The sequence below is a fragment of the Penicillium hispanicum genome (genome assembly GCF_028827665.1).
Source record: "Penicillium hispanicum strain IBT 35686 chromosome Unknown utg000006l_segment0_segment0, whole genome shotgun sequence".
Taxonomy (NCBI): Eukaryota; Fungi; Ascomycota; class Eurotiomycetes; order Eurotiales; family Aspergillaceae; genus Penicillium; species Penicillium hispanicum.
In genome coordinates, this window is record NW_026623198.1 from 3,777,796 (window position 1) to 3,804,094 (window position 26,299).

The following is a 26,299-nucleotide window of genomic DNA, read 5'->3' on the forward strand; positions in this document are numbered from 1 at the left end:
ACACAGGGAGAAAATCCTAGACCGGGACAGACCAAGGCCGAGAGAAAGACAAGAGATCGGAACTGGAGATGTACGCAGGGCCACTGTGAGAATATTCTCCTATACAGAGGGTGCGTCTGACCCGTTTCAAATTCGACCGGACCGGATAGAAACGAAGGACGAAAAGAGAAGCTCCCAAGGTCGGGTGGAATCTTATCAGATTGATACGTGACACGTGATGAGATCACCCATCTATACGCACCCGTGAATGGGCCCACGAAAAGATCCATGAATGGGTGATCTTCGTAGGGATTGGGATATCTGAAGAACAGAAAATTGTGCAGATACGCTGAGAATGAAATCTCAAGATATTGCCCCGGTCATCTAGCCCAGCATCCTCAATACTACTAGTTAAGGGATTCCAGAGAAGTCATTCCTCTCCCATTATCGTGGACTCTCAAAGATTTCCCGGTCACCGATCTAGCTTTTGGAATGTGCATCATCCAAAGCGCTAAACCCCAAACTTGCCTCCCTCGGGCAAAGAAAGATACGGACAGCCAGCATAATCACAAGTTTTCTAATGACGATTAGCAGAATGAACAATCAGGAGGATGGCTCCCTTTCCATGGAATATCAAGACGGAGCGGAGTCTGACGCACCTTGTAGACCTCTGTTCCCCACCAGCTAAAATGCTTGCTGGCCCCAGTGAAATAGATGGTAAAGAAGATGATCACTCCGGCAACTCCTACAGAGGAATCCATGGCCGAGCTGAGCACGAAGTTATATTTGCTCCACCAGCCGTGGGATCGCTTCCGCACCAGCCAACCAAACGCCAGGCCAACAATCGCCCAACTGCCATAGTTCATTCCGGTTGCAGGTGGTAGATAGTTAAGTCCCCCGAGGAACAAGGGGATATGAACTCTTTTCCACAAGGAATTTGGGTAGCGCCGACCGAGGAAGTGAATGGGGATCGGCAGAACAGCCCCAATAATGAAGAAATAAAGCAAACTAGAGTAGCCGATATGATTCGTGAAATAGCGACGCGGACCGACTGCACCCCAGATCAACGACGTATTGAAGTGGGTGGTCGAGTAAGGGCAGCTGAATCCATTCGAAGCAGCACTGGTGCACACTCCCTTGATATGATTGAGAGACCAGTTGAGAACCCCCAATGAGGACAGTGTACCTGCAACCATACCAACACACTGCACAAGGAAGAGCTGTCGCTGGGGAATCTTCAAGTATCGTTAGCATCGATCTGGGTTTGATGTGTTATATGTAGGCCAAGGGCCATATCTTACATGGCAGTAGTAGGCGAGCTTCATGTCCTGCGCAAAATACAACCCTTTGATGGTGGTGATGTATCCCAAGTCAAAGAACCAAATGTTCGCCAGGACCTTGCCTTCGAAGACGAACCCGGCTACAATTCGGCAAAAGATATCGATATTGATCTTGAGGTTTGAGGTCGCATAGACGATAGCTAACTGAAAGGATTTGTTAGTGAATTGAGAACCAGTCTGAGCAGAAGGAGCCGCCGAGATGACTGACAGGAGGATAGAACACCAGAGCGACAGCACAAGCCAGTAAGACTCCGTACCACCGAAGTTCGGCGTTCCAGTACTCGACAGCGAAGATGGCCATGAACAAGGCCAATACGCATCCCACCAGATACCACCACACTGGCACATCTGATACGCCGGTTCCCTCATTGTCTTCAGTCTTCGATCGACCAGGGAGTGATTCCATAACTAGCCGCGGGACTCTTCTCGCTGCATCCGCCATCACATGGCGGTGCTCTAGAATGGTCCATACTAGAAGGGAACTGAGGGTGGCAAATGATAGCCCAAACATGTTCAAGGCGTAAGTGATTGGCATGTAGACCTATTTACGTTAGCAGGAGATCAAGCAATTTTATATTCTCAATTACTGTCGGTGGAACGTACTGGCGAGTATGCAAGGTATTTCTGCACTTCCAACTTGAATCCTGTGTTTTCACTCACGATCTTTTTTGCCTTGTACGCCTTTCCGGTATTATCAAATACTGTGACGGTGGGTTAGATATTCACTGTATCTTTGAAAGCAGAAGCTGGTGATGACTGCTAGAGATACCTTTCGAGCTTTGAAAAGGAAGGTAGCCAGTGTACCACACATTGGTATAATAGCAAGCAACCGCCACAATCCAAATCCAGAAAACCAGTGACACAAAGACGTTGAGAATGGCCCACGAGGGAATCAACAATGGAGACCCAACATAAGAAATTTGACTCCCTGGGATTCTGTATGAGAATGAGGCTTCAACCACGGGGCTAGAACACATACAATCAAATGTGATTGGGAGAAGACCCATTCCGGAAGTCATTCCAAATAGCTGATTCACAACTGTACTTTCCGGATTGATCCAGCAAGGAAAGCTGAAAGTGCTTAAAGCAGGGAAGATGAAGTCCGGAAACCAGTACCAGCAGAAAGAGACACAGCATGCAATGGAAAAGAAGGCATATCGGGAGATCTTCCACGTATCATAGCTGCTTTAACGTCAGCTTCATTAATGTCGGAAATTCGCCTAAAAAGACAGACCTTGATTCCACCTGACCTTGACCAACGCCGTGGAGAGTTGTTGTAAGGGCAGTGACGCTTAAAACGCCAGGCCAGATCAATTCTCTGGGAGCCACTACAATCGCCCGGAATAGCCCCGCAAGACTGAATCCAACGAGGAACGTGGCGAGCGTGATCAGAAACTGAAATCCCCATCCTGCTTTGTACTTGTAGAACATCTGCTGTTCCGTCACGACGTCGGCACTAAGGCGAACATAAATGCTGAGGTTCGACATGATGTAGATCAAAGTGTGTTCCTAGAATCGAGTCCAGTCAGTCTCTCGGCAGTGACGGCGAGAAAACAGAGACTTGCTTTGGTATTAAAGGGGCCTGGGTTCAGATTGAATGATAAGCGCCCCAAAGGAATGTCCCAACTTGGCACAGCCTTCTCCCAGAGCTTTCCGAGAGGGTAGGAAAGTAAGAGGACGACTGATGCCGAAATGGTGATCGAGGGTGTCCGCAAGGTGTAGAGCGTATTCAGCCCACTAACGAGTATGCAGGATCCCAGTCCAAGCACCCACATGCGCAGGGTCAGGACTGGCTCCGTTGGGTCATTCTCATTGAGGCCTATGCCGGCCGCCTGGAGAACATCATCCTGAGAGTCGGTTTCCGCTGAGTGACATCAGCATCTGCTCTTAGTCCACCTGGAAGTGCAATGCAAAACTGTGCCGGGGCATACCATGATCGGCATTTGGAACATCTTGGGCATCCTTCTCGCAGACGTTGTCAATTTGTCTCTTAACCTCCATAATTGCCAGGCGAATGTCAGGAGCAGCAGAGATGGCTGAAAGAAAAAACAGGACACGGATCAGATAAGACGGCAACCTGATCAGATAAGATGGGTCAGCCTTCCGTTACCTTCCAACCTTGGAAGGTTCCAAGGTTGGATGTTTCCCATTACATAACCCATAATCAACCTGCGCACACACAAAATTAATCAATTTAACCATACCCTCCCTGTGTAAACCACAACCCGCCTCCTAAATGTCCCCATCGAGGCCACCAGCCATTTAGTCACTGCTTGGACATCCTTATGTCAGGCTGGCAGACCTAATCTGGGTGATCTATCGTCCATGCGCTTGTATGCCTCAGGTTGAGATCTGCCTCAGATTCTTCCATCTTCTCTGTCCAGGAATTCCACGTTTGGCCTGATTTTCCACTGCTCGATCAACCAATCACCGTCCAGACGCGTATCTATCAATTCATCTGCCTTGCCTATCTTCATATATATTCCTTCTGTTCCACATGGATCCACTCCATCTGTTCCGTCCTAATCCTATCACCCGATTCTATCCACGAAAGCCCTCCCCCCTGGTCATTTTATTGACACATATCTTATCCCTCACCCTATTTTCTATATATATATACAATCCCCCCCTGTTCATCTATATCAATCATTATTCTATCGAGGGTCGCCTTCGCGTCTCTTTCATCGTATGTTAGACTACCAGAACCTCTCTAGATAGAGATCATCTAGAATTCATCTTTCTGAATAGATTTTGTTTGATCCTATCTCTTTCTCTACAAGAGTAGTGTCCATCCAGATCGGCCCGGGGCTTGAACAAGAAATAGTAGAGAATAAGACCCTATACTAGTCTTTTCCACCGAATTCGCTATATAGTACCAATATTATAATATACCCCGAGCTAGTACGAAAATATTTACGATTCTCTATAGCGATAGTCGAGGACAATTATCGAAGACAGGGATGATAACTTTTTTATAGTACTTATATCATCCAATAGCGAGCCCGAGGACCTCGGGATACCGACCGAGCATGCATCGTTATAGAAGGAATGCGTAGTTGTGATTACTAGTTACTTACCTAGGTAATTATCTGGAACGGGGAAGCATCGGAATGGGGCTGCAGGTCAATTCTGTGATATACACACAAAAGGAGAGCAGACAGGCAGTGAGATATTCTTCTGTATTCTTCTTTCCAAGGAGGGGCTCATCGAACCAATCAGATCATCTTAACCACAAATAACAGTGTGGAGGGGAAGAAGGTAAGGGATGGATTACCCGCCCCGGTTGAAGGTCATCCGCTGCCCGCCTTTTTTGCTATTCGCTCGTCCCCTCACGTCGCACACCCAGTAGCACTCCGGTCGTGGTGCAGCCCGGAGTGACTCCGGACTGCTGCTGCTGATGCCTGTGTCGATGTAAGTGTCGGACTTCTGGACACCCTCGCCTGCGTCTCCCCCGCCATCTATGCCCGCTGGCAAGGCAATTCTGCATGTCGATCTTCAACTGGGGAGCCTACGCCGGCGGGGTTGACGGGGTTCTTCCCCATCATTTCAGGCTAAATGGAGGACAGGGATTGGTTTAAAAGGAGCCCGAGTTGTCAGCAAGAGGGGGGGGGGGGGGTGACATGAACAACAGAGTCTCGCGAACTGTTGGTCGAACCCCCCGATCGCTTGCACAACAACATGCGCTTTGTTCTTCTTGTCCTAGGTGCCATTGGGGCCACAGGCACGGCGGCCTTGTCGACACAGAGCTATCACCAACCAACCTCCAAAGGCTTTCGAATGCAACATGGCTTCGAGACCGTCTTGGTGCAGCCTTTCGGGTACGACGGCTTCCGCGTGCGTGCTTGGCCCTTCCGTCCACCGACTGGCCAAGAAATTGGGTTTGTGTATGATCCACCGCTCGAGGGACCTGAAGACGGGGAAGCCCATGGCATGGGTTTTGACACTGCATTCAACGGCAACCGGTCGGTGGAGTTGCGCAACGGCAACACCATTGTTCGTACCTCCGGCTGGGGCGGCACTCCAGGAGGCTATCGCCTAGCATTCTATCGTGTAGAGACCAATGGCACCGAAACCCTCCTGACAAACGAGTATGCGCCGCTCAAATCGATCAATCCGCGATACTATTCATGGAATGGACCAGGCAGTGAGTTTGCCGCCGAGTTCTCCTTTAGCACCACGCCGGATGAGCAAATCTATGGAACCGGCACCCAGCAGGACCACCTCGTCAACAAGAAGGGGTCGACGATCGACTTGATCAATTTCAACACCCACGTCCCAGCACCGTTGTTCATAAGTAACAAGGGATATGGCTTCGTGTGGAATATGGCCTCGACTGGGCGGATGGAGTTTGGTCCGCTACGCAACCGATTCACGGCAGATGCAGCAACGGTGGTCGATTATGTGATTGTAGCATCGAGCCCCGGTGAATATGATCTTCTTCAACAGCGTCTCTCTGCGCTGACCGGTCGGGCTCCTACGCCCCCGGACTGGTCCTTGGGTTATCTCCAATCTAAATTGCGGTATGAGAACCAAACGGAGGTGGTTCTCCTTGCCCAGCAGTTCCAGGAACGGGAGATCCCGGTGTCTCTGATCGTCATTGACTATCAGTCGTGGGCCCACCAAGGTGACTGGGCTTTGGATCCTCGCCTCTGGCCCAACGTGACGGAGATGGCGTCAAAAGTGAAAAACCTGACCAATGCGGAGATGATGGCATCGCTGTGGCCGAGTGTTGCGGACAACAGCGTAAACTACCTGAAAATGATGGCGCAAGGATTCCTGTCCGCCACCAGATCCGGTCCCGGAACGACCGATTCCTGGAACGGATCCTACATTCGAAACTATGACTCTACGAATCCCAAAGCGCGGCAATTCTTATGGGACACTCTGAAGCGAAACTATTACGACAAAGGCATAAAGAACTTCTGGATTGACCAGGCCGACGGAGGCTCACTCGGCGAGGCGTATGAGAATAACGGCCAGAGTGAGTATATCGAGTCCGTGCCCTTCCCCTTACCCGATGTTCTATATGCGGCCGGAACTCAACGCAGCGTCGGCAAGCTTTACCCGTGGGCCCACCAACAGGCCATTGAGGAGGGCTATCGGAACGCAACATCCACCGACATGGGAACTGCATGCGACTCTCTGTCCCTTAGTCGCTCTGGATATATCGGATCCCAGCGATTCTGCAGCATGATATGGTCCGGGGACACCACGGCAGTTTGGGAGACTCTGGGGGCACAAGTTGCGAGCGGCATGTCTGCAGCAGCAACCGGTTGGGGCTGGTGGACGCTGGACGCCGGAGGGTTTCAGGCTGATCCAACCGTGTGGTGGAGCGCCAACATTGATACCTCAGAGTATCGTGAGCTCTATACCCGGTGGCTGCAATGGACGACGTTTCTCCCCTTCATGCGTACTCATGGCTCTCGTGCATGCGACTTCCAGGATGCCTATACCTGCGCCAACGAGCCTTGGTCATATGGCGCAACGAACACGCCCATCATCGTCTCGTACATTCACCTGCGGTATGAGTTGGCTGCGTACCTACGGGCAGTCTTCAAGCAGTTCCACCGCACGGGTCGAATGATTATGCGTCCGTTGTATATGGATTTCGAGGGCTCGGACGCTCACATTTCTGAATGGACACGGACAAACAACAACGTCACGACGCAGCAGTATATGTTTGGCCCTCGACTGTTGGTTACGCCAGTGACCCTCCCGAATGCCACAGAGTGGTCCGTCTATCTCCCTCGGATTGCTGCTAATACGACTGAGCCATGGACCTATTGGTGGACCAATCAAACGTATGCAGGAGGGCAGACCGTGACAGTACCCGCTCCAGTTGAACACATCCCACTCTTTTATCTGGGATCAAGGGCAGACATAATGAAGGGACATGTATTTGCCTAACTGCCATGTTAGACGGATAGCAAAAGAGCGCCAGAAAGCTCCAAATGTTCCTAGTAGAACACCCTTTGGAAGCATAGACGGGGTTAACAGACCACAGTGAAATTGCATAGTGATACTCATTTATATTCCTGGAGAAATCAGTTGCGGTGTTCTGCGCGTTGTTGAAGTTAAGGTCGAATGCATTCGTTTCAATAGCACAAGGTGGAAATTGACAGAGTGGAACACACTGTAAATAGTGGTAAAACTGTGCGCTCACACTTTTGAGCCTTTTAGTCCTGTGAAGGGCCGGATTGGCTGACTTAAATTCTGACTGAAATCGTGCCGAAACCAAGAGCCGATACCGGGGCTGATGGAGACGATGGCTAGTTTACTCGATAACCGTTGATGCTGCAGCCCGGTACAACATTGCCGGAACTCTGGCCTCCCGAGTGGAGTGCCACGAGGGAAATTGAGCTCGGCGGTAGAATGGAAGATAGAAGACTTTTCCGACAGACCGCGACCTAAGCCGGTAATATCGATAAATGGTACGTGTACCGAATCCACCAGACCGACCGGTTTGTCGTCCTAAGCCGGTAATATCCATAAATGGTACGTGTACCGAATCCACCAGACCGACCGGTTTGTCGTCCAATGCCTGTCTAATATATAGATGGATGCCCATAAATGCGTGTCCATGGATCAGCATGATTGATCTGATTAGATGAGGATCTGATCGGGGGTCGCGACGTGATTGGCCATCGTGATGGAGGCCGCCAAGAATGAAGAAGAAAACAGCGTGTGTAAGTATGGGAACTAACCCAAACGGAATACGGTATGTAAAGTACAGAGACCCCTTTACCTAGGTACCTAGCCCTTGAGGGTGAGTCGGGTACCTCGGCTTGTAATGAACCCCCCCGGCGAAGGTCGTGACCGCGGGAGAACCCGATGTCGCATCTGATAAGATCTAGTTGGTCCGCACTATGAATAACGGGTCGCTTTGCGCGTCCAGGGTGACTTTTTTTTTTTCGCACCATTCTCTTCCTTCTCTTCTTCCCTCCTCTCCCCGGATAGCCGTGCCGACCACTTGCACACCCCCAAGACTCCCATTTCTCACTCATACTTTGTTTCCCATGCCTTCCAACGACGGCGTCCCAGTGGTTCCCCGATCCTTCCGGGTTCTCGTCATCGGCGGTTCCTATGGTGGATTGGCCGCCGCACTTAACCTGAGTGACCTGTCGCGGGGTCGTCGAGCTCGCTTCGACTCTAACCCCAATTCCACGCTCCCATCCCACCGTATTCCGATCCAGATCACCGTCGTCGATGAGCGCGACGGTTACTGTAGGTTCTCAATCCCTCTATTGAACATGAGCATCTTTCTGACCTTTTGCGCAGATCATCTCATTGGCTCTCCTAAGTCACTGGCCTGCGAGAAATTTGCTTTGGAGTCCTGGACGCGCTTCCGGGATATCCCCGCCCTCAACTCTCCAGATTTCACTTTTATCCAGGGAAGCGTCAGCGAGGTGAATTGTCGGTCCAAAGTCGCTCACATTCTGGAGACCAACACCAAAGAGACCCGGGTCGAGCCATATGACTATCTGATCGCGAGCTCTGGGCTGCGACGAGTCTTTCCCACAGTGCCCGGGTCTCTACAACGAACGGAATTCCTCAGAGAGGTCAAACACCATATCGCCGATATGCGACGGGCACAGGAGGAGGGGGTGGCAGTGGTTGGTGGCGGTACGTATCAGCGCGACTGACTTGCCAAAATGGTTTCGTTCAGCAGGCTAACTATGTCCATGCTAGGGGCCGTAGGCGTGGAGATGGCGGCCGAGTTGAAGGAACTCGATCCGCAACGAAAAGTAACACTGATTCATTCTCGAGATCGGCTGCTCTCGTCAGAGCCACTGCCTGATGACTTTGCGGAGCGTGTCTATTCAATCCTGCGCGAGGATGGCATCGAGGTCATTTTGGGGCAGCGTGTTGTCGATACCACCGCAGTCAACAGGGCCGGAGAATCGCGGGCATGGTGTCTAACCCTCGGCGATGGCCGGCAGATTATGACGGGACATGTCCTGAATGCCATCTCACGATGCGTTCCCACATCGACGTACCTCCCATCAAAGGCTCTCGACGAGGCAGGCTATGTTAGAATTCATTCGACGTCAGTTCCCCCTTCGTGTCATCAATAGGATTCCAGTCTAATGATTCCATAGTGCTCAATTCGCAGGAGACATCCCAAACGGAGGGTACCATTTTGGCGTCGGAGACTTGACCGCATGGCCTGGCATCAAGCGCTGCGGAGGCGCAATGCATATGGGCCACTATGCTGCCGTCAACATCCACCAGCACATGATGGCAGAGTGTGGTGGGGGAAAGCTCACTTTCATCACACTCCAGCCATTCCCCTCTACGATGGGACTCGCTTTGGGGAAGACGGCTGTGGCCTATACCCCGAGTGATGGGACGCGCCACGGAGTCAAGCTGATGGAAAGCATGTTTGGCGAAGACATGGGCAATACTAGTAAACATCTTCAGCCGAGGGATTCATTATTGAGGCAAATGCTGACTTGAATCGCAGTCTGTTGGAACTACATGCGGCTCGGCGAAGAATGCCAGGCATGATACGAGCTTTTGCACTTAGCGCACATGGACTGCATTTCCGTTCCTCGTTTCTGGACTTGTTGTTTTCGCTTTCCTTTCTTTCCCCTTTCGCCCTCTCAGCGAGGTATGATCAAAGCTTTCTGGAGTTTCGGGATGACAACAATCCGAGTTTCTCCATGATGAAAGGCTGGTCTTTTTGTCTTAATCCCGCCCTGAAGAGTACCGCAGTATGTCCGACAGCCGAGACAGTTTGCATGCAACATAGCTCCACAGATGCGAAATTGCAGTTCACTGGACCCCAACGGCATTCTAAATCATAGCGTGGTCTTCCGGAGGTGCACCAGGCTGCGAATTATGTCCCTGCCAGCAGGAGACACACTCTGAGGTGTTTCGCCCTAGCCGGTCGCGCGCGCCCGGCTGAAAGTGATGGCAGGAGAGGCAATATACAAAGAACCGACCGTGGGTTGTGATCTGGGCTCCTGGGCCGTAGCGAGCAGTGCCTTCACGAGGCCTCAGTCCACATTCGATGCAGAATCGCTTCTCACTGTCGCGGCCCGATCGGGAGCGCCTCCGTTGTAACATGCGATCAGCGAATTGCTCTGCCGGACGTAACCGAAGGCAGTAGCGACAGGTGTAGATACCCCGGTGGCGAGCCCAGTCGGTCGACTCGGCGAGCAGCAACTGATCGTGGGACGGCTGGGGGATGAGACCGTAGAAGTACCTGCATGTCAGTCTCAGTCGGAGCACGTCGGGAAGGGGTAGAGACATGACGATCAACGCATGGAGCTCGGGTGGGAGATGGCGCAATTGCAACATCCAGAAGAGGGTGGATGGAGAAGGGAAGCGTGGCGTTTATTGGCGTCGGGCCGAAACCCTGGCATGTCCCGCCTACTGTTCTCTCCACTCCCGCATTCGTTTCTAACTCTCGTATGGCTCCCAGTCTGGAAGCGCACAGCGGAGATGATTCTCATTTTGGACCGTGCACGGTGCTTTGGTATTTTACTTTCATTTCGCTTCTATCCAACGTCCTCCCACTCGCTACTGGAGGGCGTGAATCTAGTTATGATCGAGCCATACCCTAGCCCTCGTATGGCTGACGCTTCTCCACGAATTTCTTCTCGCCAAAAGCCTGCTTGACGCCATCGACCTCGATGACCCGCTCGTACCAGGCGACGGTGACGGGGTACTTCTGGCGCATTTCGGCGTCGATGACCATGGCGAAACCCCACAAGAGCGCCGAAGCGACGGTAATGTCGGCCATGGTGATCTTCTCGCCATCGGTAAACCAGGTGCGGCCCTTCAGATGGGTCTCAAGACAACCCAGCGAACGCTCCAGACGAGCTAGGGAGCTCGTCTCGGTGGCTTCGTTGTAGGGGACTACCTTCAGACGCCACAGGGCCAGTTGCGTCACATAGTCCAGCACCTCACACTGCGCATAGGCAATCCACTGGCGGATCTTCGCCCGCTCCGCCGGCGTGGCACCCAGTAGCTGCGCGGCGGCCGGACCGCTCTCGGCGATGTACTGCGCGATCGCGTCGGACTCGAAGAGGGTAGTCCCATCGGCGCCCTCGAAGGCAGGTACCTTGCCTAGGGGGAACTTGGCCAGGAATTCCTCAGAGCGGTTGGTCTTGCCCATGGCGAAGTCCGGGTAGATGGCCAGCTCCAGGCCGTTGATATTGGCAGCCGCCTGGGCCTAGGGACGCCACGTCAATTAGCAGAGGGGCTCGGGAGCGCAGGGGTGGGTGGCGTACCTTGGAGACCCGGGGGCTGGGCATGTACGTATAGATGGTGCCGAATGGTGCCATTGTGGATGCGGATGAGGTGCGGATTGCAGGGGAAAAGATTAAGTGCGGAGACGGGGGTGTTTTGATTTGAATCGCAAGTTGATGACCATTAATAATGATGGGCGGCGGTGGAAGCGCGTGGAAACCGATTGCTAAGCCGGCCTGAAATGCAGCAAACAAACCACGCGGGATGTGAGATGAACATACTACTCAGCATTGTCGTCGAGAAGAGGAGACCAGCAGTCCTCATAAGGCTACGATTCACGCGATCCGAAGGAGCTGCCGATGTCTGTGACATTCCTCCATCGATTGACCGATTGACGACGATGAAGGTCTGAGGATCGCTTATCTCGGTCTGGTGGAAGGTGCGAGAGGAAGGATTTTAACTTGTCTGTTATCATCTGTGTTTCACAACCCAGTGTTGATTCTTGAGCACAACTCAACAGATGCCAAATGGTGACCGCTGTTCGGGGGAAATGTCCCGTCGCTCTCTACCAGTATGGAATACAGGCATATCAGGCAAATCGTGCCCAGTCAGCTTCGCACCCGAACAACCTCGGGAGTCCAGGAAGAGCGCATGGCGAACCGGCAGTTGAAACGCGAAAGTGCGGATGCTGATCCAATCATCATGCAATCTACAGCTTCCGCAGGCTTTCTCCATGGGGATTAGACAAGAAGTCGATGCCGGGACAGCGCCTGATGGCCTTTAAGTCAAGATGCTTCTCTTTGCTTGCGACTTTGCGGCTCTCACAATCTGGAACATCCCCGAGTTTGTCATCTTCCCTTGAATCTGAATCTGTGCTCTCATTCTGTGGTCTCTATTGTGGAAAACAGCCTGACCACCTGAATTGGAGTGGAGGCTTTGAATATTCGAAAGATGAAAATCCACAGCCCCGAGATATCGCTTCACCTAGAGAATATAGCAACGCCGTCGCCGGCAAAAGCTTCAAAGGTAGGGAGCCAACCACTCGCCTCGAGACCCCTAAAACTAACCACCGTTAGAAGATAAACGCCCAAAGCCTAATGGTTGCTTTTCACTCCATGGGAATCTTTACGGCTGCCGGAATCATTCCTGCCTACGACGCCTTGGCAACAGAATACAACGTTAAGGTGCCGCAGGCTAGCTCTCTGACCTCCTTTCAGATGAGTAGCATATCAACAATCGGGAGGAAAGGATCCAATGACGAACGCTGGGAATCAACCGATTTGCTGGTCGACCAAATCCCTATACCAGATTCTCCTTTTAGGTCTTTCTCCACTGATCTGGAATCCAATCACAGTGGTTCATGGCCGGCACAACGTTAGTCTGCCGTCCGTCCTGGGGAGCATGGTTTGCAATATCGGCGGGGCCCGGTGTTCGACCTATAGAGCGCAAATGGCCCACTCGCCTCTTGACAGCATTCCTGATATCCCTTCCGATTGCGATCGGCAGCGGAGGGGCAAATGAACTATGCGAGACTGAGAAAGAACACAGAAGCTCGGCTGGTGAACCCTGATGACCACCATTGGGACTCCAGTGGGTCCATTTTTCATGGGCTTCGTGACGAAGCATATTGGCGTCCAGTGGAATTTCTGGATCTTCGCCATCATCAACCTCTGCGAGTACTTATGTTGTCTGGCCATCGGAGATATAATCTTGCCGGTGGCCTGCACCACGACGGTTTCTTCGACAACATGAGTCCTTGGCAGATCACGTTGTATCCACTGAGTTGGCGTGACTTTTCGATATCTTTCCTGCTGGTCAAGCACCCTCGCGTACTGACCGCAGCCTGTGCCTACGCAGTCACCTTTTGCTACGGAAACAATGCTCTGATTGTGGAGATACCCATTGTATTTGGGGGAAAGTTCCACTTTGACGCCCAGCAGATTGGCTTGTGTTCACCATCACCATTGGATGTCTCTTAGGTGAGCAGGTAAGTGACCCGATGTCCGACTGGTTTATGCAGCGCATGCGCCAGACAAGAGATATTGATCGGCTGTGGCTGTCATATGTTGCATTTGGGACCCTTATTGCCGGGTTGTTGACTTTGGGATTTCAATTACAACATGCGACAATATGAATGTGACCCGTTGTGTCGGTGCTGCTATTGCCAGCTTTGGAAACCACATACAGACCACCATCTTGACTACCTTTACAGTGGAGAGTAAAACGGAACTTTCGACCGAAGTTGGAGTGTTCGTCAATGTCTGTCGGCAAATCTTCGGGTTTGTGAGTCGGCCCAACCTAACCCGCTGTCCGGTCTATACGAGGCAAGAAGCCCGTTATTCATAATCTCGTATAGCTCCAGCGACTTCGCATAAAAGGCCATCATCGACAGTCACCCCATAGGTTGGGATGGATCTGTTGTCTTGGGGGTGAAACATTCGTCATCCACCATGATTGGCAACGGGATTGCACCGCTAGGGAGTTTTGACATCATCGCTGGTCGGCCACAAGTCATCGAGATGACCCTGTGTCCACAAGATTCGCGGCAATTGGCAGGACATGGAAGAAACGGGAAGATACATGTATTCTGTGGATCTCTCGGGGCTTCTAGTTGTCTGATCCGATCTTCCAACGTCGTGACATAGCTGTGCAGCGAATGGTCAGCTGGGGATCTATTCAACGGCAAACGGAACCAGGCCTTTGGACCGTCTCTTCTCGACTTCTCCCGCGTAAACACAGCGTGTGCCATGATCAACTTGTCTCCTACACGGTCCATAGACTGTCTTCCGGTCAGCACAGTTGGTATTCCAACCACCCGGCTTCTCCCACCTACCGGGCTGCACTCCATCTCTGCGCAATTTCCTCGAACGACAGTCGTCACGCCACCGCAATTTTGCGGTGCTTTGCAGTTTCGCAAGTATGCCGGGGTTGGGTCTTAATCATTGATCAATGTCGGGGCGCAAGCGGAGACACGCTGAAAATCCCCGCTCGGTCGTGCTTTCGACATTGTTCCGTCCGGTGTCTCGTCTTGCTTCTCTTGACGCCCACATGTATAGAGCTATATTCTCTCTTTGGCTTGAACTGGGCGGTGTACGACTGATATAGAGGTATTTTGAAGGATATCAAGCTGAGAATAGATTGTATTGTTGTCGTTGATACCCAGGTGTATACATCGATATACAAAAATATACAGCTACACATCTACGCACATCTAAACCCAGTGCAAAGCTGTTAGACTGTCTGACTAGCTGATATTGTTGATATTCATCTATTCTCGCCCCAAGCACGCGATGCTGATAGCGTAGCCCAAATTTCCCGTTTACGAAAATTTCCGCCGGCCCCATTGTCACTAGGTGGAGTTAGCGGTGCCGGGTAATATATGGAGGCATCGCGTTAATGTTCTCGGGATCTTGGAGTTGGAGTCGCCATGTATTCGCTCCCCGTGCCCACATCATCTCGGCATAACTATTATCGAAGAGTATCTTCCTGTAAGAACCGATACTTGTCTACCTCTGTGTCAATCCTGCGATCGTTCATTTTGGGCAATCCAGAAACAATCCCGGTCGTTGCGCAGGCCCTTTGTGGCAAGGCACTTTCCAAAGTGTCAATCACATCATTGTGGCCCCAGACCATACGATCGTGCCCTGGTGGATTCCTGTCACCGTGTTCCAGCCACCGGCCCATCTGGAATTTCCCCAAGCTGCACCAATGCGAGTGTACTATGCGGGGTTTCATACTTGATCGGAATTCCTGTCAGGCCGTCATCAGTGCTGACCATATATCCAGGAGCCGGGGAGGTACATCCGGCGCAGATGTATTGCCTATGGAAGGCATTTCCTGTCGGATTCGATAAAGAAAAGCGTGGCTGGGGGAGTTTCCCAGTGTGCGTATATAGAATATGAGCCATCTATCACGATTGGCCGAGACCGTCGTAGATATTACGCGACTTCGTGATATACTACTGTGTTTTGCAAGTATGCACAGGACACATTCTCCCCGAGGACTCCAATCGATGCCCACCTTTGGTTTAGACGGGTTCCACATGCCACTGGGTCCTGGCCACAACATCTTTGGTTCGGCAGCCATGACCAACGGTTGAACATGAAGGACAAAACGATGGGGAACCTCCAAAGGCCACCGAGTCACAGAGATCCGTCGTCCAGAAGCAACAAGTGGTGCTTCCACGGAATGGAGTAGCTACAACCATAACCCTAAGCCTGACGAGAGACATCATATTGAAGGAGAAACTCCGTTGGGATGAGACTGGCTAGTGCCGTCTCCGGTGGTACGACTGGGTATGGCGTCTGTTCGCGACAACGAAGCGCATGAACGATGGATGTCGACTGGATCTTGTTCCGGGGCGTCACCGAGACTGAGCGATATTTGGGCGCGTCAAGTGGCTTCGAAGGAGTTTCTAGGCGGCTTCGAAGGATCCGCGAGGAAACGCCCGGCGAGCCGCTGCAAGGCCCAGGTGGGCTGCAGGATGTTCTGGCGACGATCATGACTCGGTAGAGATCTCGCCATCGGCCACTGGGATTGATCGATGCGCGCTTTTGTCCGCTAAGCTGGCCGACGCCCAGCCGGTCGCACCCAATCACGTCATTCTGGCCCCGATGACCATCACAGCAGAGAAAGCGAGAAGAAGAAAAGAACGCTGGAACACGCGATCGACGATGCAAGGCCCGAACCTCACGCTTGGTATAAAGCGACCGCGTGCCCTCCCGGGTTGACATCGATCGCAACCGCGTTGATCCTCTTGCATTCCGCTCCCATCTTCCACCGGACGATGGCTGACCACTCACACCAGCTCGAGGGGGGAGCCCCTGCGCCAGCTCTGAAGGAGTTTGACCATACTCACTCGGTCAGCGAGGTCAAGAATGGGGATGACAGCGCCGGAGTGGGCGAGCTGAGCTTCGAGGAATACACGAGCGGCGGACTCGGTCGGCATCTGGGGGTCTGGTCGACGGTCTTTCTGATGTGAGGAGTTCCATTCTCTCGCCCCGTTCCCAGCAGACAACTAACCCATTGGATAGCGTGGGTCGCATCATCGGGACTGGTATCTTCTCCACCCCGTCCTCCGTGACCAGTGGCGTCGGGTCGGTTGGCGCAGCGATGTTGCTGTGGCTTCTGGGTCTTCTCTTGGCCGGCGCCGGCCTCTGCGTCTGGCTGGAATTTGGCTGCATGTTCCCACGTAGTGGAGGAGAGAAGGTTTACCTGGAAGCCATCTATCGCCGCCCGAAGCTGCTGATCACCGTCGTCTTTGCCGTCCAAGCTGTCGCTCTTGGCTTCACCGGCAAGTGGATTTCCTCGATGATGCTTTTCCCCTCTGCTAACTGGAGACATAGCATCGGGGTGTGTTGTGTTCGCATCCTATGTGGTTGTTGCGTCGGGGAAAGAGGCATCGGAGTGGGAGGAACGAGGAATCGCGATCGCTGTGATTGTGTCCATCACCCTCTTGCACACCTTGCTGCCCCATTGGGGAGTCCGGGGCATGAACGTTTTGACGGGTGTCAAAATCATCCTCCTGCTGTTCATTGTTGTGACGGGCTGGGTGGTTCTCAGTGGCCGCGTCTCAAGCGTGCCGGACCCTTACGCCAGCTTCCATAACTCATTTGCAGGGTCTGCCACGTCGAGCAATCCATACGCAATTGCTCTTTTCAAAGTCCTCAATTCATACACCGGGTAAGTGCGCAGGTTGCCGGAGAGGTTCATGGCACGGAGGATCGCTAACCATGGCATTTCTCACCCCCCAGCTGGTCCAACGCGGCGTATGTCGTGAACGAGATTCGCAGCCCGGTTCGTACATTGAAGATTGCTGGTCCAATTGGCCTTTCGATCTGTGGCGTTCTCTACATGCTGGCAAACGTGGCGTACTATTCAGCAGGTACACCCGAAGAGATTGCAAACAGTGGGACTACAGTGGCGTCGTATTTCATGGGCCGAGTATTTGGCGAAACAGCTAAACGCGCTCTCAGGTGGGCTCTCCTGCTGCTCTACTCCTTTTAAAACTATCCGCTGACAACGGTCGGATTTGACAGTGCTTTGATTGCGATCTCGGCCTTTGCCAATGTGATGTCAGTGACTTTTGCACAAGCCCGTGTCAACCAGGAGCTTGCGAAAGAAGGGGTCATCCCATTTCCCAGGTTCTGGGCTTCCAGTTGGCCTTTTGGAACCCCATCGGCGGGATTGCTGCTGCATTTTATTCCTTCTTTCATCATCATTGTGGCGATTCCTTTTGGAGACGCATACGACTTCATCCTGGATCTCGAAGGCTATCCCGCCAGCATCATCAACTTTCTAGTTGTCGTGGGTCTCTTCTATCTTCGATGGAAGGCTCCCGAGACCCCTCGACCATTCAAGGTCTGGTGGCCGGTTGCCTTCTTTTTCATGGTCGGACAAGCCTTTCAGCTGGTCGCTCCGTTCATTCGACCACCGGGTGGGAAAGGTGACACATCACTTCCGTACTGGCTTACATCGGTGGTTGGAATTGCGATCATGCTTGCTGGCGTTGTCTACTGGGCTATCTGGAGAATAGCCCTTCCTGCGATTGGTCGGTACACGCTGGTCCCGCAGCATGAAGTACTCTCCGACGGCACGCGCGTGATAGTCTACAAAAAGGACAAATAGAGCAACCGGTAGCGGGATGACGACTGCTTCCCTTGTTGTCGGGCACCAGACGACCTGGGATGCCTTCGCAAGCATCCACCACCTCATCTGTACATATTATCATCATCCATCCGACAATATCTATCTATATGGGTGCAGTCGACCCAGAAGTCGAGTTCGATACTTTATGAGCTGATGAGTGAAATAAATGGACAAGACTATGGTAATAGCTACATAAGAGTACACCAACGCCTCGGGAATGTGCCTTCACACAGTCTCCATTTTGAAACCCCGTAATATTTGGTAGCATGCTGTCTGTTCCAACCTTTTTTTCTCCCTCGCACGGTGACTCATCGAGAGCGTTTTGAATGATTAATGACACTATCGCAAGTCTCAAACAGACAGGTCCCCGAAACGCTCTTTCTCTGGAAAACCCAATGATGGGGATGCATCATCCCAAATGCATCTGAAACGATCATTGAATGATGAGTCCCACAGAAAGTTCCGGAGCACGTTCAAAGTAGCCTCCCACTCATTCAGGCGCAACAGGGAAGCCGATTCCATAATCCTTAGCATGGACCATTCCCTAAGCTGCAATGATGCTGCAACGCTTGCAGTAAGGAAAAATATCCATAGACTGAACTCCTCTGTCAAGACTCCTCCCCATCGAGAGGCCAGAGAAGGGGCGCTTTCCTCATAGAGTGCTTGAATTTTAGTGATTAGCATATCTAATACGGGGGAATTCGGCGGACTCTCCTTTAGAAAGATGCCGGTGAAAAGGATCAGAGCAACACGGCATAGTTCATAACAAGGCTCCGCGTATTTTAGTGAAAGAAGCATATATTGAGTCTCGGTAATCCAATAGCGGATTTTAGCGGCTTCAGTGTTGCTACTCGTGACTCCTAGCTGTTGGAAGGAGACAGTAGATTGGAATAGAGCATGAACACCGGCTTTGAGACTTGTATCGAGATGGAGTAATTGATCCAAAATGCGGAAACCCGGACTTGGCAGCTCATGGGCGTTTCCCATGGGAAGGTTGAGAATTGAACGACGAGAGAAGTACGGGACTTGAAGTGCATCAACGGAGCCACACAAGTCCGCTCTTTGACACATATTACCATTAGTCGCGAGATTCGGATGGAGATGCATCGGAGGAAGCGATTTTGCAATATCGCCGAGTTGCTTACCGGTGTAATTTAGTCATCAGTAAAGGTTGTGATTCCAGAGAGCCAAGACCTCCTCGCAGACGGAGAAGCTTCTTTAGGCCTTCCATGTGAATCTTCCAATTGGCATGTGCACCTCGGTGCTTCTAAGACTCACGAAAAATAAATATTCCTTTCTCCAATGAGAATGCTCAGAGAAGACAAGCGTTACCTCTATCATTGCCATTGTAGCGATCACAACAAGCGTACCGTCCGTAATAACCTCGCTGTTCGCAAGGCGTCGGTTGATGATTGAGATAGCCGCATTTAAATGCTTGACGGTAATTGGTCGATCATGATATGAAGGCGATTCCGCAAAGTGCGACTCTGCGCATCCAATTATTGTATGCATAAAAGCAGCGTCGCGATAGGCCAAAGACAGCCAGTATTCTGTCATAGGGTTGAAGATGGTATGTTTTTCAATGGAGTAGAACATTTTCCAGCCGATAGTGGTGTCTCTGGGAGTCAGCATAGTTTTAGCAGATCCAAACTCTTGGTCAACTCACAATAGTGTAGCAAGGTCTGCATATATGGCTCTATTTTGACTGGAAGTACTGCAAAAGGGTCGGGTCCATCAATCTGCGGTGGGCGGTTCGGACTTCGATCTAAAGCGCCGCCATTTGCCTGGCGTTTTAGACGAATATGACTGGTCATAGCATGTCTTCGAATGGTCTTGCGAAATTCCGTATTGGGTCTGTGGGAATGGTCCATCATAGGAATGAACTCGAATGTGCTGGGGGCGTTGAATCCATCTCGCTCCTCGGCTGACACGCTAGAGAGGGTTGTCTTTCCTATTTCTCGAGTTATTTCGACGTTCAGAGCTAGGCCGAGAAAACAAAGGAGATAACGGAGTTGATTACTTTTCGGTCTTCCTCTTTTTCTGGGGGGTTTCAATGCCATTGGACCGTTGACATACCAAAACACGCAGGCTTCACGATAATGATTTGCTCCCGGCTCGACAGCGAATATTACCTCCGCAGGTAAATGAGTCATTTCTGATAGGAAAGATAGCCAGGAAGTTGCTGCAATGCTCTAGAAGGTTGAGACAGATTTGGAAACCAGTCGCGAGGAAATTGAACTCTTTTAGGTTGGGCCTGGTGCGGAGGTCGGATTTTCCATGTAAACTCCGACAGGACCCACGGCCCACGCGTGGTTGTTTTAACGCAATCCGGCTTACGGTCGTCGAGAAATTCATCTCAATCTGGGAGTGATCGGCCTCAATGTGGATCCTTGAAGCCCACTGGATTTGGAACTTGAGCATCAGAGCAAGTATAAAGCTATGCTCCCTGTCTCCAATTCACAAGGATATCTCAATTCACTCTCTCATCTGTCTTTCCAAGTCTACTTCAATACACAGCCGAATCATGTCTGAATTCACTCCCGAAACTACAGGCGACGAGGTCGCCTCGGTCTGTTCGTCCGCTATCCGAGGCAAAACAGTGCTCGTCACCGGAGTCTCGCCTGGAAGTCTGGGCGAGACATTCTGTCTTGTCATCGCCAAACATTCACCTGCTCTGATTATTCTTGCCGCCCGGGATGTCGCCAAAGCACAAGAAACAAGTGCCAGGATCGCCAAATTGGCCCCCTCGGTGCCAGCGCGGATCCTGAAGCTCGACCTCAGCTCTCAGGTGCAGATACGAGAGGCAGCAAGAGAAGTCCACGATTACGAGGATGTTGCACATATAGACGTGCTAGTCAACAATGCAGGGGTTATGGGAGGCCCGCATCGACAAACGCCAGATGGCATCGAGCTCCAATTTGGCATCAACCATATTGGCCATTTCCTTTTTACCAACCTCATCATCGGGAAGTTGATCCCAACCAAGGAAGGCAAAGCCTCTCGCATCGTGAATGTCTCGAGTAACGGGCATGAACTGTCTCCAATCCGGTTCGAGGATTGGAATTTTGATGTATTTCCCCCTGATGTTATGTCCCTCGTGAATACATGGCCATAGAAAGACGCTGACAGTCTTTGACCTAGGTCACCAAGGTTTACGACCAGTGGCGTGCATATGGACAGTCTAAGACGGCCAACATGTTGTTTTCACTTTCCCTTGCTTCTAAGTTACGGCATAAGGGCCTTACGTCTGTGAGCCTACACCCAGGCGTTATCAAGACAAACTTACTCACAAATCTGGTGACTGAGGACTGGAGTGACTTAGGTTGGTCGACGCTGTGCTGAATAGTTATCATTGCTTTTTACGTTAATCATTTTTATCGTTCAAATACAGACAAGCTTGGACGTCAGCAAGGCCAGAGTAACTTCTGGGGCGGCTTTTCTTGGAAAACGCCTGACCAGGGAGTGGCAACGCATGTTTTTGCCGCGTTTCACGAGTCGATCACATCGAATGGTGGGTTATCTTTCCTTGACTTGACTACCATCAGTATTCTTCCGTGTGGGTGTATGGTGATGACTGACATGCGTTCTAGATGGAAACGGGGCATATCTCCAGGATAGTAAGGTTGTGGAACCAGCGGATGTTCGCTGTTGGGGAAGAGATCTGGTGGAGGCGGAGAGGTTGTGGCAACTAAGTGAGCAGATCGTGGGCGAAAGATTTGAACTGTAGATTGTGGTCATATGGGGTCGTGACTCTTGATCGCCAGTACGTATACATATTTGAGGAGTTCAGGAGAGGACTCGACCAATTGGAACCAAGAAGTTTCTACAGTATTGCTATTCCGCCCAATCAACCAAATTAGGGACAAACTATTAATGCGAGGTTCCACACTGTCAACGTGGTAAATCAGGTGATTTTAGTCAGTACCGCTAGGCCAAAAAGTGCCCAGGTGCGAACGCACAGTTTTACCACTGTATACTGTAATTTCCGTTCCGACACACACTTATTCCGATAGCCACAGCTTAAGGCACCTTGATTGTCTTTTACTCCCTCTGATAATTAGTCAGTGTAGATTACGCTCGATCACCTTTCATACATGACCTTTATCCGGTTCCAGAAACAATTGACAAATATTGCGACCCAAAATGTTCACATAGGCTAGTCAGAACTTCGCCGGGGCCGGGTTCTGCGGGTTTTACGAAGGATTAGACAGCCTTGCGCTACAGAGAAGAGAAGCCATAAAGACAGACAGACCGACGCCTTGGATTTTTGTTCCATTTCCGCGAAGTCTCTAATTTTTCTTTTTTTTTTCCCTCTTCCGCTCAATTTCTCATCCATACATTTACTTCTTCCTCCAGTCGTTCCAGAGATGGCCAAGTGTGAGTCCTACAAGGGACCAATTTTTGACGTCCAGGCCCACGCTATCCTGCCCAGCAGCTACAGCACGGTCGCGGCTGGGATTCGCAAGAACGTGAATCTAGAGCAAGGTACTGCTGAAACAATCGCAGATGATATCTGCGTGCAGCTGGCAGATGATCTTGAAGGAGATTTCCGACGGAAATCCCTCGGGCAGAATGGCATTCAAGTCGTAACCATCAACGCATTTTTCCCTTCGCTACCAGCCGATGTACTTCTCGACATCGTGGAGAAAAGCAATCGCTGAATGGCAGAAAAAACTGCTGCAAACTCCCAGCTCATTGGTATCGCATCTATCCCACCTGCTCCTATCCTCGCAACTGCTGGCGTCGCCGCAGATGGACATTCCTATACACAAAAAGCCCTCTCTGGTCTTCATCGCGCTATCACCGACCTGGGCCTCAAAGGTATCATGTTTGCGTCGAACTACAATGGTATTTTTCTCGGAGATGCGGTCTACGACCCTTATTTCGCTTTGGCCGAGGAGTTGAACGTCCCGGTGATCATCCATCCGGCTGTCGAGCCTGTCGAGACCCCCTTTGTTTCTCGCAAGAATATCCCAACGTACTCCGGTTTCCTTAACGACCAAAGAACCACGCTCCTTGACCTGATTTTGTCAGGCGTCTACGAAAAGTTTCCCAACATCACCATCATTGCCACGCACCTTGGCGGCGGAATTCTGACAAGTTTGGGCCGATTCAGGGCTCTCTCCAAGCGATTCCCACATGGCACCTTTTTTATTGACCAATCTGGCCAGAAGAAGCTGCTCCCAAAGCCTGTGCACGAATACATCGCCAAAATATATTTTGACTGTAACAACGCAGATATGGCAGATATTCAACATGCTGCCTCCGTGGTGGCCCACACCCACCTCCTGAGCGGAACCGACTTTCCTTGGACCGACGATACATATACTCGCGAGGTTCTCGGCTTGGTTGATCCATCTATCCGATCCGATATTGCCTACAACAATGCAGCGAAGCTATTTCATTTTCCTGCATTCGGATCGCCTTGATGAAGCTGTGGACATTTAGGCCGCCCAGACTCTGGTCGACTTGAACATCTTGGGATCGCAGCTAGACGGCGGCATTCCCACTTCACACAGAGGTGGTGTAATTGACACATTGCGGCTTCAACTGATAGAGTAGTCATGGCTTAGAAGGCCATTGAGCATCGCGCTTCCCGTATTGGAAATGAGAAGCCACGATCCCTCCATGATAGCTTGCTCAGCTACATCTTGTTTGTATGCCTTTCATTTGACAGCAGTTCGCGGTTTCCGATTCACGCATGAGACTTGTACTTGAGACACTCGAGATTCAAGGACTTGGGCTAGATGTTCTTTATAATGTCGAACCTGGGAACGTGTATCTCGTAATTGTGTATACATAATAGCTTTCACACTCATCAAGTTGTGCTATGCACATAATGTTACCGGTGCTGATCCTAGATAGCATATCCAAGGTACGGAAGGGCGCACCATAATCAGAAATCCCATGTCTAGAGACCTGGCAATATTGGAATCCATGGAGGGTCTAAATGACTCTCGCCGATAGAACAAAGGCCAACAAGGCTCAAGCATCTTTAGAAATTATTGAAGGAAAGTAATTTTCTGACCCCTTTCTAGAAACGTGGATCGATCACAATTAAGGCGTAATCTACCCCGTCGATGACCTCGTGCACGATGATATCGGCGCTTTCTCGCCCAGTGGCTTTGCGGGTCAGCGTATTGATCTGGACCTGGGTAGCTAAGTGCATGAGCTCACCTAAATATCGAGCACATCAATCCGCTCAAGCTCTAGATGCAACGGTCTAACTCGGTCTCATTATGACACTGGGAATGCTCGTCGATGGACAATACACTAGATGGTCGGGTGGACATCTGCATGAATCTTTACGCAATGACGAGCACTATTTGCACCGGCAGCAGAGTTGCGAGGCGCCTCGGGATGCCGCTCCCTAACAGCTATTCCCAGCCCTGGCCAATGACCTTGAATCGCCGTCCACTTAATCACTCCTTGACATTGCCACTGCTTCACAGGCTGGAAGATCTGCTGGAGCACTTGCTCGCCGGATGAGTCGATCTAGATCCACGTGAGTCTTCCTGGCAAATAACGAAGCTCATGCCAAATCTCTGATGATGGAACCACAGGCACAGAAGTAGCCAATCGTCCGATACTTGGCCCACAGCTGTGTCCTTGATTTGTTTATGAACTCCGTCTTGGAATACAGTCTCGACATGCAATACAACTCTAGTCAACTTCCTAATGAACGCATCTGCGACTACGCGGCGGCAGTTTTATTATTCGAGAACTAATATTTGGGTAACACACTACTACAGTGGCTTATATTCAAATGTGAATCAGCGCTTAGAGCCCTTCAAAATCCATCTTTCCATCCACACAACCACTCAGGGGGCCACCCTTTCCAAACATGGCCCTCAGGTCCCGAACAATTTCTTCGGGGCACTCCCAAGCTGCGAAATGCCCACCCTTTTGGTGTTCGCTCTCATAAACTATCGGGCCTAGCGTCTGATTCCAGGGCTTCGGAAGCAAGATCAAGTCGCGAGCAAACCGCGCAATACCCATGGGCACCGCTATATATTTCTGCGAGGCCACAAATGCACTTGGGCTGCTATGCTCCATCATGTAGTAGACATAGCCAGGGGCGGTCGCGCCCGCTGTCGAGAAGTAGTGTATGCTCACCCAGGTCAGGATCTCGTCATCCGTCCATGGATATGCATCGGTCCAGCCGTGCAACTTCTCATGGAGCCAAGCCAGCAACCCGACAGGGCTGTCTGTCAGACCATAGCCAATGGTCTGAGGCCTGGTAGAAAGCTGCTGATAGTAACCCATCCCATCTTTGGAGACACTGGCAGTGCGCACAAGGCCCTCTTTGTCCGAGTCGCTTAAAGGAATAGATTGTACCTTGGCGTATACTTCTGAGTGTAACTCTGCATTCGGCTCGGCAGGGACAGCTGAGTTGGTATGGATCGCTTTGCAGTTCTTGGATCCATACTTGGAAGCAATACTACGAGCGATCAGATAGCCCACATCGCCCGCTTGGATGACTACGCGTTGGTCAGCAACGCTGGGCCACCCCGGTAGCACATGAATACTCACCATACTCCTCATAGCCCAAAGCTAGCATTAGCTTATGATATGCTTCTGCGTGCTGATCGACGCCGAACGATTTCTGCATTGACGTCAATTAACTATGCAGATGGTTGAATAAAGGACAGCTCTCACCATTTTGCTGGCTGTAGAAAACCCAAAGTCAATCAAGCTCGGCGCTATAACGTGGAAGCAAGGACCTGATTCTCCACCATTGGCTAGGAGGGGCAGGAGCTTTGTCACTTCGATGAAGCTGCCGGGCCAACCATGCAGAAAGAGCAGAGGGATTGCCCCGACAACATCGCTAGTCTGATGAACGAAATGAATCTGGTAATTGCCAAACCCACCGATGTTGATATCGGCAGTGTACTGTGGAAATTCATTCAGGGCGTCTTCAGTTTTGCGCCAGTCGAAGCCGTCCTGCCAATAAGCAGTCAATCGTTTGACTTCGGCCAGAGGCACTCCCCGGGACCAAAGCTCGTCGGATCCCAAGTCTGAAATTTCGTCAGGAAAGTCTGTCAACGCAAGCTTTTGGTGCAAGCGCTGAACTCTCTCCTCGGAGATGTTGATTTTGAACGGTGCAATGGAGGACATGGTGAATATGGAGGCTA

The 26,299-nt window shown here is 51.2% G+C and overlaps 11 protein-coding genes across 11 annotated transcripts; 6 read left to right on the forward strand and 5 right to left on the reverse strand.

Moving 5' to 3' along the window:
• Positions 1-490: 490 nt before the first annotated feature.
• Positions 491-3,320, reverse strand: N7459_007761 (uncharacterized protein; the record flags this gene model as incomplete). The annotated part of the gene is made up of 10 exons (XM_056946929.1): positions 491-556; positions 639-1,214; positions 1,281-1,463; positions 1,528-1,860; positions 1,923-2,020; positions 2,089-2,247; positions 2,299-2,501; positions 2,554-2,828; positions 2,885-3,183; positions 3,251-3,320. 10 exons carry the CDS (start codon positions 3,318-3,320, stop codon positions 491-493), a joined length of 2,262 nt encoding a protein of 753 aa, XP_056798928.1.
• Positions 3,321-4,997: 1,677 nt separating this feature from the next.
• N7459_007762 (uncharacterized protein) lies at positions 4,998-7,226 on the forward strand (the record flags this gene model as incomplete). The annotated part of the gene is made up of 1 exon (XM_056946930.1): positions 4,998-7,226. One exon carries the CDS (start codon positions 4,998-5,000, stop codon positions 7,224-7,226), a length of 2,229 nt encoding a protein of 742 aa, XP_056798929.1.
• Positions 7,227-8,335: 1,109 nt separating this feature from the next.
• N7459_007763 (putative pyridine nucleotide-disulfide oxidoreductase AMID-like) lies at positions 8,336-9,827 on the forward strand (the record flags this gene model as incomplete). Its single annotated transcript, XM_056946931.1, has 5 exons — positions 8,336-8,543; positions 8,598-8,942; positions 9,009-9,366; positions 9,419-9,726; positions 9,784-9,827. 5 exons carry the CDS (start codon positions 8,336-8,338, stop codon positions 9,825-9,827), a joined length of 1,263 nt encoding a protein of 420 aa, XP_056798930.1.
• A 288-nt stretch (positions 9,828-10,115) lies between these two features.
• Positions 10,116-10,622, reverse strand: N7459_007764 (F-box domain protein; the record flags this gene model as incomplete). The annotated part of the gene is made up of 1 exon (XM_056946932.1): positions 10,116-10,622. One exon carries the CDS (start codon positions 10,620-10,622, stop codon positions 10,116-10,118), a length of 507 nt encoding a protein of 168 aa, XP_056798931.1.
• Positions 10,623-10,884: 262 nt separating this feature from the next.
• N7459_007765 (glutathione S-transferase family protein) lies at positions 10,885-11,611 on the reverse strand (the record flags this gene model as incomplete). The annotated part of the gene is made up of 2 exons (XM_056946933.1): positions 10,885-11,499; positions 11,558-11,611. 2 exons carry the CDS (start codon positions 11,609-11,611, stop codon positions 10,885-10,887), a joined length of 669 nt encoding a protein of 222 aa, XP_056798932.1.
• A 1,474-nt stretch (positions 11,612-13,085) lies between these two features.
• Positions 13,086-13,495, forward strand: N7459_007766 (uncharacterized protein; the record flags this gene model as incomplete). The annotated part of the gene is made up of 2 exons (XM_056946934.1): positions 13,086-13,192; positions 13,219-13,495. The coding sequence occupies 2 exons, from the start codon at positions 13,086-13,088 to the stop codon at positions 13,493-13,495; spliced, it is 384 nt and encodes a 127-aa protein (XP_056798933.1).
• A 2,807-nt stretch (positions 13,496-16,302) lies between these two features.
• On the forward strand, positions 16,303-18,143 carry N7459_007767 (uncharacterized protein; the record flags this gene model as incomplete). Its single annotated transcript, XM_056946935.1, has 5 exons — positions 16,303-16,493; positions 16,550-16,809; positions 16,862-17,198; positions 17,270-17,491; positions 17,555-18,143. The coding sequence occupies 5 exons, from the start codon at positions 16,303-16,305 to the stop codon at positions 18,141-18,143; spliced, it is 1,599 nt and encodes a 532-aa protein (XP_056798934.1).
• Positions 18,144-18,515: 372 nt separating this feature from the next.
• On the reverse strand, positions 18,516-20,317 carry N7459_007768 (uncharacterized protein; the record flags this gene model as incomplete). The annotated part of the gene is made up of 5 exons (XM_056946936.1): positions 18,516-19,224; positions 19,310-19,431; positions 19,497-19,780; positions 19,831-20,096; positions 20,241-20,317. 5 exons carry the CDS (start codon positions 20,315-20,317, stop codon positions 18,516-18,518), a joined length of 1,458 nt encoding a protein of 485 aa, XP_056798935.1.
• Positions 20,318-20,688: 371 nt separating this feature from the next.
• On the forward strand, positions 20,689-21,891 carry N7459_007769 (uncharacterized protein; the record flags this gene model as incomplete). The annotated part of the gene is made up of 4 exons (XM_056946937.1): positions 20,689-21,234; positions 21,306-21,486; positions 21,556-21,675; positions 21,755-21,891. 4 exons carry the CDS (start codon positions 20,689-20,691, stop codon positions 21,889-21,891), a joined length of 984 nt encoding a protein of 327 aa, XP_056798936.1.
• A 640-nt stretch (positions 21,892-22,531) lies between these two features.
• On the forward strand, positions 22,532-23,593 carry N7459_007770 (amidohydrolase family protein; the record flags this gene model as incomplete). The annotated part of the gene is made up of 2 exons (XM_056946938.1): positions 22,532-22,789; positions 22,856-23,593. The coding sequence occupies 2 exons, from the start codon at positions 22,532-22,534 to the stop codon at positions 23,591-23,593; spliced, it is 996 nt and encodes a 331-aa protein (XP_056798937.1).
• A 1,351-nt stretch (positions 23,594-24,944) lies between these two features.
• Positions 24,945-26,282, reverse strand: N7459_007771 (epoxide hydrolase family protein; the record flags this gene model as incomplete). Its single annotated transcript, XM_056946939.1, has 3 exons — positions 24,945-25,645; positions 25,698-25,770; positions 25,824-26,282. The coding sequence occupies 3 exons, from the start codon at positions 26,280-26,282 to the stop codon at positions 24,945-24,947; spliced, it is 1,233 nt and encodes a 410-aa protein (XP_056798938.1).
• Positions 26,283-26,299: the final 17 nt, after the last annotated feature.